Source organism: Apus apus, chromosome 4, assembly GCF_020740795.1.
Source record: "Apus apus isolate bApuApu2 chromosome 4, bApuApu2.pri.cur, whole genome shotgun sequence".
Lineage (NCBI taxonomy): Eukaryota > Metazoa > Chordata > Aves > Apodiformes > Apodidae > Apus > Apus apus.
The window spans coordinates 56,927,848-56,941,186 of record NC_067285.1 but is presented as its reverse complement, the minus strand read 5'-3'; the positions used below and the strand labels follow the sequence as shown (position 1 = coordinate 56,941,186).

Sequence of the window (13,339 nt, the reverse complement as noted above, 5' to 3'; positions counted from 1 at the left end):
CATCTTCCTAAAAAGCGTATCTCTGTTCTATATTGCTTGTGGATACAAACCTGCCATTCTCTGTAAGAAGTAAAATCTTTTACAGTGATGAGTTACCCATATGTTTTTATTTTATTGCCTCTTTTTTTTCCCATGGCACACTTGTGTATAAAGTTGCTGCCTCCAATTGTTTTATTTATAAATAATATCTTTTTTATATCTGTAACAAATGTTATCATTGATACTAAGCCCTAAAAGAATTACTTAAGAGAAGTAACATATCCTGTCATATTTTCAACCTGTAATTGCCTTTCTTATTTCATTCTAAACAACATAATTGAAGTATTACTCCACTGTAACTGTAGGGATATGTCACCTCAATGAAAACACTTTTTAATTCCAGAAAGGCTAATCTCTAAAATATCTGCTAGTCTGATGCTGATCATTCAGTATCAAGTTTATTCATATCTAACATTTATTTCCCATTTCACTAAATGTAGCAAATAGTTAAATTCTTCCCCGCCTTCCTATTATATTCTGTTTTCGCATCCCTATTAAAAGTTTGTGCCTTGAGGCCTACCAGCAGGGCATGCAATACCTACATTAAACGAAATTTAAAAGTAAGGGTGCTCCTGCTGCTAGCGTCCTCAGATCACAGACATGCAAAATGAAGGAACTGGCAGATGAAACTTTAATGGTAGGAAGTGTAGACTGAATAGTTGGGGAAAAAACACAGTAGCTCTATATGACAAAAAAGTCCTATTAGCATTTATGTACTTCAGAATGACAAGCTAGACGATTCTACGTAACTGTGGGGCTTTCAGCTTTTGTTTTAAGTAAAACCCTGTGTTGCAAGTATAGCATTACTTATGTTTTTTTATTCAAAATATTGTTACTATTACAATTATGTATTATTTTGAACTTTAATACAGTGTCTGTTGTTCATTGCACACTGCATGTTCAATCGTTTCTCCACCACATGCATTAACTTACTATATTATTAATACTTGGATCTATATAGCTTGAGGAAGCACAGGGAATCACATGCAAGTAAGGTTCCTGAGTCAATTTTCCCTGTGCAAATCAAAGTACTCCAATGAAAGAGAATAAACATTTAAAGTAAGATTATAACCATTTCTATGCGTTATGTCCTACTGAAGTAATGCTGAGTCCTGAAAAGGTTTGTGGGGAACTGGAGTCCAGTTTTACACTTAATGCACTGGAAATAGAGTGGACTAGGAAGCAGCACAAGAAGAATACAAAACTGCATCACCGTGAATACATTGTTTCAAGTAAGGCTGGTCTTGTTTGTTTGTTTTAGTTAAAATGACTGTGTTGCCTCAAGCGGTCCTGCAAAGCCCAGGAAAAAATCCCAAGTTCATAGAGCAGAGTGTTTATCCCTCATTACACTTTGCAAGGTATGTACCTCTTTTCTTTCAGATTATCCTTTTTACTGTGAATAGCTTCCATCTGCCCTGCTGAGGTGACAAATTATGTTTGGGGTTCTTGGCAACACTTAAAACTGCAAAAATCAGAGGCAAGGAAATTCTCTCTTAGGAAGGTTTCATAATTAACAGGGGAAAAAAGGGAGATGTGTTCTATTTAAGGCAGATATTTCATCCTACTTTTCCAAAACCTCTTCAAGAGCCCTAGGAAGTTATTTCCACGTAGCACTGAAAACCAGAGTTATTTGGATGAAAAAAAACAGGTTTTAGGTTTTTTTTCATTCAGGTGAAAACAGTTTCTCATCTCTCAAAATATAATTAATAAAACTGGCTTGAAAACTGGTATCCTGTACTTAATAAAGGAGAGAGAAAAAAATAGTGCCATAATACTTCCAAGCCATCTTCTTCTTGCACATGCCCACGTGACTTTCTATTCCTTTGCACTCATTTCTTCTCTTACATATCCATCTATCGTTGTGTCTCTCAAAGGGTACCAATGTCTCAGTTACTACTGTGCCCCACTAGGCCTTTTTTTCGTGGAATTTCCCCCACTTCAGAAAGAATTGTGGGTTTTTTCTTCTTCCTCTTGTTTTTTTTCTGCGGGTTTTTTTGCTTATTTCTTTTGTTTCCTTTCTTTTGGTGCTGGCTGGTTTCTTTTTCCCTTCAATCCTAGCATTCCCCTTAGCCTTTGGCTGAAAGGTCTGGGGCATCTCAAGAGTTCAGCAGCTTCATGTCCATGTGTAAAAGCACTAAGGATCTAGAAACATAGTACTCTTGTGCCTAGTCTTCCTGAGTGGCTCATGCTGATAGGTATTCTCTCACATAATGATAGAATAAAGACATGCAGTAATGTCTTACAACTATTTTATTATTTTTTTTTAAATGTTATGACTAGAGACATGTTCTGTGGTAACTACATTGCTGGAGAACTCACCCCAGTGGTAGGTGGCTTGTTTCTTCCCTTTATGTGGGGAGTTTCATGTTCAAGAGAATCATTCTGCAGCAGTCCTACAGAAGGTGTGCGTATTTGCAGAAAATTGTTGCTGTGTAATGGTGTAGACCATGCTGTAAGTGCCCAGTGATTAGAGCAAGACAAACTCTGCCATTTTCTTTGAGAAGAAATTTTGAGAAAACTGGAATCTGAGTTAACAGAAAGGGCAGTGGAGATAGAAAGTTATGTGAGAATCAGTTTGGTCCTTTACCTGACTTTGTTCTGTTCTTTGATTAGAAAGTCAGGTGTATTTATCATTAAGTTTATTTCTAGGAAAAAAATCGGTATTTTTTTTGCAGTGTAGACTGGCAAGAGAAGTAATTATAAGAACACATCATATAAAATGTAAACTATGGGTTAGGTGTCCACTGGATTAAAGTATATTTGTCTTTAATAAGTGAGTGATTTAAAATTCAATAGGAGCCAATTTACAGGTGAAGTAGTTTTTTTATAAACTATCTATGAAATATAGTGAGTCATCATGGAAACACTGGAGAAATAAGGCTAAAACAGTTTGGAAAAAGCAAGTGTCAACTTCTGGAAGAAAAGAAACAATGCCTCTTAGCCAGTGCCATCCTCCCCTCATTTCTCTGTTAAGAAAAAATGTTCAAGTCACAGTCTCGGTTCTTCACATTAATTACTTCTATTAGCTTTAATTATCATTGCATATAATAAGCCATTTTAAATAATAAATATTTGAGTTGATGGAATTTTCTACTGTGTATTTTTTCATATGTATCATCTGCCTGTCTTTTCTGTGTTACTGCTGCATTAACATAATTGTTAATAACAGCCAGGATAAGTACTTATTAATTTTGGTAACCTAAATTCTCTTCGATGGATGACCATGTTTGTAGTTGCAACTGCCCAATACAAGGAATTGCAGAACTTATGTAAACAGTAATTGTCTTGCAAGTTCTTGTCTTGCTTTTTTTTCCCCCCCCCGGCTGTAGTTGTCTTTAAGTTAGAGGGTGTTACCAGTCAGAAATCAGAAATTTACACCTTGACTCTAAGACAGATGACATTTAAAATTGTATATGATTCTAGGGCCTTTTCCCCTCAATTGTTTTTTGTTTTGTGTTTTTTTATTTATTTTATTAAAATGGCATTAGGCTTTCCTTTGTTCCAGTCTGAGATTTTTTTTAACTGCAGTGTAGATTACATTGCAACAAGCTGAGACTGATGCCTAGGAATGTGCTTGTAGTAGCTGTTTCTGTTTGAGACTTTGGACTCCCCACACCCCTGGCCCCCAAAATCTGATGCATTTTCTATAAGCTAATGATGTGCAAAAAGCTCATTTTTGCAGTACTAAAAGGCAAAGGTCTGCAAGGGTTTTTTGCATTCTCTACTGAATACTTCATATTTAATTATCCAGAGATACTCTTTTTCAGTTTTTCTGTTACCTCATATAAACCTATTGTGTCTTGAAATACTTTTTGCATCAGTTAAATATATAAAGTAATTAACTTATCTTCATTATGTTTATGACATTATGTATCATCCTAAGTTGTGACAATTTTGGTATGAAAATTTTGATAGTGATTAAATTTTGGTATTGCTTACAACTGAATTTTCATAATATCCATATATCCATAAGGTGTACATTTTGCATGGTCAGAAACAATCATATGGATTGTATTATGTGCAGCTTGAAATCATAAGCCTCTCTTGGTGCAACTCAGTAGTAGTAAATTCTCTAACAAATTTAAATGCCTTATTTGTGCCAGTTGTTTTCGCTATTACATTGTTTTAAATACAGACATGTCAAAATATCTCTACATTGCTTAGCTATTTTGTTTTCATTTAAATGAACTTCATGAAGTGTCTTTGGTATTCTCAGAGGAATAAGGAGTATCATGCTTGTATTAGTTAACATTATAAAAAGAATTTACTCTCATCCCTGTAATGAAAGACAGCAGTGTAATACAGACAGAGAAAGAGGAAAGTAATAGATTTATGTGGAACACTAATGTTGAATTTCTTTTATCTTTGAGGGATTAACCAGGAAATCTTTATACTCTTTTAAAGAAGAATAAAATAAATTCTTGTTACTTTTATAGAGGTAATACCCTCTACAGTCAGGGTATCAGAATCTATTTAAATACAGTTTATGGTCAGTAAGTGCATATTAGCCTTTAAAATTCAGGGCATCTCTTGTGTATCAGAGTGGAGATGCAAAGAGGGGATAGCTCATGTGAAAGGTGAAGTGTTGTACAGTTCAAATTCTGAAATTGAATCCTTACATCCTGAAATTTGCTGTTTATTTTACTACCCTTTGGATTACCCCTTAAGTGGATCACCTTTTGCAGTATGCTGTTCAAACAGTGGAAAGCTGATAGTGGTATTAAAAGTGTGCACTGCACTAAGGAAAACATTTTTAGTTGAGTTTGGGATTGGTTCTTTTATTACTATTTTTTTAATTTTGACAAAGTTAAATATGAAATAGATTGGATAACTCTGATCCATACTTATAATGCAAAAATGTAATGGCTCTGGTGTAGAAAACAGTTTAAATATAGTGAGATTAATATATTATTATTGATTTTGTTAAAACAACATTTAGTTTAGACAGAAATATCAGATAACCAGGTCCTTGAAAGCTACTACCAACTCTGTTTTCTTTCAGAAATAAAGATTTGAAATAGCTACAGACCAATAAATTGCAAAGGTATTTGTATGTTTTTATATGTCTGATGTATTACTTTGTCAATATTTCAGTATTTAGCTCTACTTGGTAATGCTAATATATTATACATGCTGCAGAAGTCTATGTTAGCACCTCACAGTGTTTCCTTTAATTTTTTTCATTTAAATTTAGGATTCATTTGATCAAAGACAAAGATGGCATAGATGATTATTTGGCGAAGAATATCAAAGGGTTGTCAAGACAAGAAGCTGCTGCGTAAGTTTTTTGAGGCATTTTAACATCCATAAGTTTATTGTTCCCTTTGTTTCTAGTCACCATAATAATTTAAATTTAAAGTTCCCTAGGCCCTACCCTTTTTTGTGGAACTTGGCATTTAAAAATTGAAGTTGATATTAAATAATGATGTTTCATTCCTCCTGATCTTAAATATATCAAAGCATTTAACTCCTTGGTTTTATACTAATTTGTATATTTACCAAAGTATTATATCACATTTGTAAAATTATTTTTAAGATTGTGTCAGTAATTATATTTGAAATTATGCTGGTATGTGGGGTTTTTTATTGTGTTTTTTTTTTCTTTTTCTTTTTCTGAGTCTCTGTGAAGTATCTCCTCTGGGGTGGAAGCTTAGTATACTGACATACATGTTCTTGTAATTTTGAATTATTATTTAGCCAAGCCCAAGTGCTGACTCCGTGGTGAAGCATTTAACACACCATTAGTTATTTAAAAACCCAATGAATGAAAGAAACCTAGATAACTTATTTTCTTACAGCTGAGGTATTTACATTCAAAAGTTACAAGAGACTATGAATGACTTATTCTTCTCTACTCTTTTAACAGGTCTGGGGTTCAGCACAATCAAAATTAATGAAAGAATTCTAAAAAATCTGATTTGCTGCTTGCTTAAGTCAGATTATTTCTTTATTTCAATATTTAAATAATAAAAAGATGCACATACGAGGTCTCTAGGCACCTCAACAATTAATATTGCAAGATTACCCTTACAGCATAAGAACGTTCTATCAGTCAGACAGTTTCAAGTAGTTTATTGCAAAACACGCTTCTTTTCTCCTTCCTAGCCCAAGAATGTACCTGCAAACCTTTGCTCAGATTTTTCAAATGAAAATCTAAAAATTACCAAATTTGAGCTGAGGGGTAATAACTTTTTAGCAGTGTCCTAAAACCAGACCGTGTAATACTCAACCATCAGCCACACTTTCCTTTCCTGCAGTACATGTCTGATTTGCCTTTAGTTTTACATCTTAGTAAAATGATAAAGCTAATAATTGTTCTGACTGTCAGTACAAAGATTGGACTGTATCTGGTCTAAGAGAGCATTCTGTTTAAAGCGAAGTTATTCCCACTCCTTTAATTTTGAATAAAGACTAGGTTCAAAGGTGATGGACTAAATATTAGTTTGATGGTGGGGCTGGGCAGGACCTTCTCAATATGTCATCTTAGGGTTAGCAAAGTTCAATTTGTTCCTTTGTTTCTGTATGAGAGACTCTCTTATTGTGGTCACAGTCCTTGGGAGAGAGCAGCCTGAGACTGAAGAGAAGGGAGTTAGTTGAGTCAGTGGGAAGTGCCATGTTACTGCTCTGCGAGTACATACACAATGTTAACGTGGGACAGTTACCTCTTGATCATGCTGTCATACTCATCATGCTAGATGTCATAGCTGGTTTAAATATTCTCTCCTTAAAGAGAAGGAAACTGAGACTGGGCTGTGGCATTGTCACATTCTGCATAAGCTGGACCAACATAAGGAACAGAACCTTCCTGACCACATTCTGTATTTACAGAAGTCCTGACACCTGAATTTGGGGTAGGGGGAAAATTTGGGGTAGTGCATTTGCTCTGCAAGCGGTGAAGATGTATCAGACCTTAGAGAGCAAGCACAGAGATAAGTACAGTCACTTACTGTCAAGTTAGTTCCGTACCAGCTATGCAGTGCTGCTCTAGTCACTACTACAAGAGCTGCAGGCTGACTTGCCTTCCCAGGGAGCCGCTTCAGTCTTTAGCCCCAGTGGATTTCTGCAGCAAACACACCATGCCAGGGACAGAAAGGTTCTCTGTGATTACACAGGGAGTCACTGCTATTCTAGGGAGGCCTTGGGGCTTCAAATTGCATTTTACAGCTCTATTTTGGTCAGGTCAGCCTTTTACTGCTATTAAGAAAAAAAAAACAAAACAAACCCAAACAAACCAACCCTAAAAAAACCCTCTCCTATAAAATTTTTCTTTTTATATCCAAACCCTGAGTCTGAAAAATCAGCAAGGAAATCTACAGTGAAGTGAGATCTTTTTTTGTCATCTGCTCTGCAATGCCTACACAAAGCAGGCTGTTTAGTGCTTTGTAGCATGCTGGTTTTTTAAAGTTATCAAAGCGTTTTGGAAGATTAAGCAGAAATATTATATGTATTCTGGTTTATTTCTATGGAGATTTTTTAAGTACATCTTTTAAAAAATTATGTTAATGTTCTGTGTATATAATTCTCAGGGTTTTTTTTTAACAGTAGCTCAGCAGTTACAACATTTCTACAGTATGTCATTTACTAATGTTGTTCCATAAACCTGATACAAACATTTGAGAGCAAACGAACGGTAACAAACTAACAGCTACACAGTTATATTAGTACTATTAGTACTAATCTAATTACTAAAAACTAAATGCATCAACAGTGCATTAATTTTAAACCAATTTGTAAAGTAAGGCATTGCCATACCTGTAAATATCTTACTGAAATCAGTGTTATGCTTTGTATGTCTCAGCAGATGTTTTTATATTAAAAAAAAAGTAAGAAATGGCTTATAATACACAGTGTAGTTTTTAAAATATTGATTCCATTCCAAAAGGAATTCTTTATAAAAGGACACAATAGTTTTCTTTTGTGACCTAAATATCTGTACTTTCGTTTAATAAGGAGTTTAAATTAATAAGTCATTACTTTGTCAAGACAAATTCTTGTAGCCACACTGCTGCTAAATATTAAACATCTTTTATTTTTTTCACTGCATATTTGTCAGATAACAAATATATTACCTCCTAAATAACAAAATGTATGGATAGTAACACATTAATGGGAACAAGAAACGTTCTTTAAAGCTGTTCACTAAAATTGTATCCTGCACAATATTATTTAAAATTAAGATAAGCTAATTTCTTTATAATTGAAGGGAAAAAAGGTGGCAGTTATCTTTCTATTATACTGTATTGTATTGTGTTCCAAACTTCAGCAAATAAGAATTCCTTTAAATGTGCCTACGTTATAATGTCATTTTTCTGTGGAAAAATGTGGAAAAGTTTCACTTTTTTTTTTCTTTTAATAATTTTTTATCCCATGATATGATATGACAGAAGAGGGAAAAAAAACAGTGCTTAAGAAAGATAGTACTTTGATTGTATTAAAACGGGATATTGCTTTGCTTTTTTGATTTTTTTTGTTGTTTCCTTCTCTAAGACTTCAACTTCAAATAAGAAGCAAATGCAATATAAGAAGCTGGAAATGGAAAAAAAATGAAGGTTCCCATTAATGCAAATTGTGACTGATTTCTTGCCACAGAATTAGGCCTTTGTAAGCTCATGAGGGGGCTGGCTGACTCCACTGACCTTCAGTGTGCTTTCTTTGATACTTTCTGTTCTTGGTCTTGGCTCACCTAATGATTAATGGCTCAAAATCAGATTGTAGTAAAAATTAAAAATTGTCTTTATGACTGATCTAAGACTTTAAATGTTCATTATGAACTATGAAGTAACACATTTTCCATCAAGAGATTAATTCCAGGGTTGAATTTTCATATGATATTGAAGTCTAGAATGGACCAGAATTTGATACTGTCATCCCTGTTTCCTAAACATTTTGTCAGTGACAGAAAGATCAAGTAACATCTCTTCCTTCTCATACAAATGCAGACAAAAATCATATTAAAAAAAAATAGTTGAAGACTAGAAAGAAAGAATTTGAAATATTTTTTATGTGAGGAACATCTTTGTTTAGTCATAATAAAAATTATTACATTTGTGATTTTACTAGATGTACTTCTGTGAATCAGGTGATGGAGTTCTAGTGTCCTCACTCAGGACTCACTGGTGGTCAGATGACACCTAAATTATTATACAGAGACAGTACAGGCTGACCTAGATATGCAGAAAATTTGTATTTGTGTTTTCTGTATTGTGACTGATGGATCAGTGTGTTATGGAAAGCTTGCCTTGATAAATTTGTGACAGTAAAGACATGCTCTGGTATTAATTCTTCAGGCAGGAGACAAGATTATCTTACATGCACTGAGTCAGATATCGTTGAGATACAGTGAGTTGTTCTGCATAGAATTCACCAGAAGGCTGGTCCACTTCAAGGGTATCTGGAACACAAAAAGGTGAAGACTTTTATTCTCAGGTGGGCTGTGACCCACAGTGTAATTGCCAGCCATCTCAGCTAATAGTGGGCAGATCAATCACTTAACTAATTTGCAGATTGTGTACTGAAAACTGGAATATAGTATTTTTGATCTAGGAGTGATGAATGGTGAACATAGTAGCAATTCTTGCTTCTGTAAACCTTTGTCCTTCTTTGCAAAAAGAGCAAAGGAATTTTCACCTAGTTTTTAACCCTGATCCAGGGGACTAGGATGATGGAAATAATTGAGAATAAGTAATTTGATTAGTTGAGTCCCATTTTTTAGGATTCAGACAACTGCTTTAGAATAAGGTGAATTATACTTTTGAAGTACCTATTTATCTCCTTTGCTTATATAGAAAGCTTAGGATGACCAGATCAGATGCAGACATGTGCATTTACAGATGAATCCCACACTGGAAAACTATGGAATTTTGAAAGCTCTAACAAATACCAGGTAGAAGTCTTGGAGAGTTGCACTCACTAATTCTTAAGGTAGCATTTCTACAAGAAGCTGGCAAATCCAGAACAAAAGTGACCTAATATTAATTTTAAATCTTCTGTTAGTGCCATCTCATAGAAGATTATTTTTGCATTCGTCAGTGAGAGAATTAAAATAGACAAATTATTAACTACACACATACACAAGTTTCTCCTGTTTTCATGTCAATATCAACTAGAAAAAGTGAAGGAAAAAAAAATGTTGGAATATTAAAGAGGAATTAAGTGTTAATTCTCAAAATAATTTTGTGGAAATAAAACGTTTCTTTCCTGCATTTTTACCTCTTCTACCATTTGATCTCTGAATATTCGATCCCATCTGTTCTCCAAGACTAAAAAGAATGAAGCTTGCTTATCAGGTTAGAGGCCGCAAAGATCTGGAGACTCTACAGAGGGAGAAGAATGAAGTTAGTGGTCTGATGGAGAGGAGAAGGCCTAGCTTGAAAGGTGTTTTACTCTGTATTTTCATCATAGCCATGATGGACTAGGAAGCCCTATTTTTAGACTGGACTTCTTATCCACTATCTTGTCCACTGTTCATAAGTTATTAAAATGGTGAGAGTTTTGGTACTCAGTTTTAAATTTATTTGGTTTTCTATTTGTCAATTCTCTAGCCTTTTGTGCTAGTGGACCAGTTCTTTGAGGAGGCTGACTATAAGTAGCTGATTGGGCTTTTGATTAATCCAGACTTTCTAGCAGCTGTCACCTCTACTAAGTAGACCAGTAAGAAGACTTCACAGATGACTTATGAAGTCTTTTACCCTACAAATGAAAATGCACAATTTAGTCTTGGGAATTTTGATTTGTAAAGTGGATTTGACAATTTCTGTGTTACAGAGTGAGGCTCTTAAGGGACAGTGAAGGGGCACAGACAAGAATTCGGAAAAATAAGTTTTTGAAGTGGAGTTTAGGCAAGGAAAGAGCAGGGGCAAATGCTTTTCCTAGAAAGCTTGCAAAAGACAATTCAGACACAGTGTAGGTCTGTGTAGGTGCAGATTCTGCTTTTCTTTTTTACTTCAGTCTTTAACTGTACGGTGCTTGGTTCTAGCGATGCACTGGTTTGAGCTGCTTCCATTTCTTCTGTGTGTAACAGTATGAGTAACAGAGGGGGAGAGGAGAGCTCAAAGCAACTGAAGAAGGATATAGCAGCAAGAGGAGAAAGGAGGAAACTGTTCTTTCCCTTTCATATTCTGGTTCTAGCAAGATTCTGCTGTTACTGTTGGTGTTACTCTTTGGATATGATCTGTGAGCACCTTATGACCTTCTTTGTTCACATTACTCCTGTTGAGATCTGGTGGAATATCGTGTCGACTCATTCACATTTTGAGGATATTTCTTCAATTTTAAATACTAAAAATTATGGAAAAGGGTAAATCAGAACCAAATTAATTAATCCTTTCATAGTAAAAGAAATTTTAAATTAAGGCACTCTATTCCCAGCTTCCTGCTGTGGAATGTGGGTGCTTCTGGAAAGAGGGATGGCACAAGTTATTTATTGGGATAGATGATAAATTTTAAATTTATTTAATGATATTATTTAATTATTATTTTCTTCTGTCCGAATAATTCCTAACAATCTTACTTGCCATGACCAGAATTCAATATTTATTAAACAACTTTCAAAAAGAGATTTTAGTACTTAGAGGCATGAATGATGTCTGCAAATTTCCAGCCCGATAAACATACTATTTAGTGTAACTAGACAGTGATCTAAAGAACAGAACTGTGTGGGAAATGAATGGTTTGCCTTTCCGAAAGAAACTTCGCTGTGCATTTGTGTAATGTGAAAGGTTTTTCTTGAAAAGGTTAAAAAAAGTTCTAATCAACTTCTGTACATTATGTAGAACTTCATTTTCTAAACTCTGCAAAAGAAAGTTTCATATTTAATAGGAAATCATGAATTATTCCATTTATTATCTACTTCCTCCTTTCAAAGACATGATCTGGATAAAAGGCGGGGTGAATAATTTCAAAAAATACAATACATTTTTAATGGGAAGGTGCAAACTACAGATTCTCATGACTATTAGCAAGTATAGAGGAAACAGAATTTTACTTGCAAAAACTCATCAAACTCTTGCAAAGATAAAATACATGACATATTTTAATAAAGAAGAACACAGTGAGCTGAAGTTTTTCTTTCTTCATGTAACTTGTTGTTTTTACTAAGTTTGGTCTTACAGTTTTCTAGTGCTTTCATTTCTCAATAGTCCAACAATATTTAGTCCTGAAGATAATGTGCAAGTAATACACAACTGACTTCTATTTTTAAAACACTCCATAAAGGTGAAGCAACTCTAACTTAAAAAAAGAGTCTGATATAAAGAAAGGGAGTCTAATTTGCCTTAATACAATCATGACTTCCTAATAATTCTTAGAGTGAATCCTTCTGAATTGCGTAAAATCCTCTTTTCTTCTCCTCTTAAATCTATGTGTGGTCTATTTTTCCTTAGACTACTAAATGAGATATCATAAACAAAAGCAAAAATACTATGGGAACTGTTCATAGCACTAGTATAAAAAATGTATAACCCTGTAAAGGTTTTATGATAAGTCATAGCATCAACCTGAGAAGATACAGAAAATAAATAATTATGAGTATCTTTTTCCTAAAGATAATTTTGCACACTGTGAAAAGAAACTTGCAGAGAAATGTAATGACTTCTCAGATATCATGCAAGTCAAAGGGAAAGGGCTCCAAACTGAGATGTTTCTAGCTCCCAGTACATTAGGTCAGCTCAGAAAGTTGAGCGATACTTCATTTATATAAATAATAGTCCATAAAATATGGTTGGAATTACTTTTTGTTAATGAACATAATTAATTTAGAAATTAAAACAAAAAGATTAATTAAGTTAATGTGATTTTCTGATTATGCTTGAAATAATCACAAGTGTGTGCTCTTTATTTGAATAAAGATCTTTTTTATAAGAGTAACACTTTTATCTCTATTTATAGTGCTTTCTTTGCATTTATGTTTAGGAACAGAATGTACCAAAAGTTCATTGCTGCATTTATATTCCCATTTTCTGAGTAAATGAGGATTCTTAATTATTACAATACTTACATTAATTTTAAAATACTTTTTCTGTGTCATCCTTTGATGTTTGTAATTGATTAATTTTTCATTTTCTGTAGTATTAAAGTGGCAATGTAGCTTTGAACAAAAGGAAGCGAGTTCAATATATGTGTTCTTTGTGGGATCTTACTGGCAGGTTTTGCATCCACCTTTGATTGCATGATTTAGGTAAGGTGTGGTTTGACAACAGTCAGAAATTGAGAGGCAGTAAATGAAAACCAGTGCATTACTTATGCTGAAAGTTATCATACCTTTATATGGCATGAAGTGCCTATATACTTATGTTCTGATATA

General features: G+C 34.0%; 1 protein-coding gene across 1 annotated transcript in view; it reads left to right on the top strand.

Moving 5' to 3' along the window:
• The first annotated feature begins 1,305 nt into the window (after positions 1-1,305).
• Positions 1,306-13,339, top strand: part of TTC29 (tetratricopeptide repeat domain 29) — a 127,585-nt gene continuing 115,551 nt past the window's right edge. The window contains exons 1-2 of the mRNA XM_051617862.1: positions 1,306-1,397; positions 5,234-5,317. Of these exons, the coding sequence (XP_051473822.1) occupies positions 1,306-1,397; positions 5,234-5,317 (176 nt within the window). The remainder of the gene's footprint in view (positions 1,398-5,233; positions 5,318-13,339) is intronic.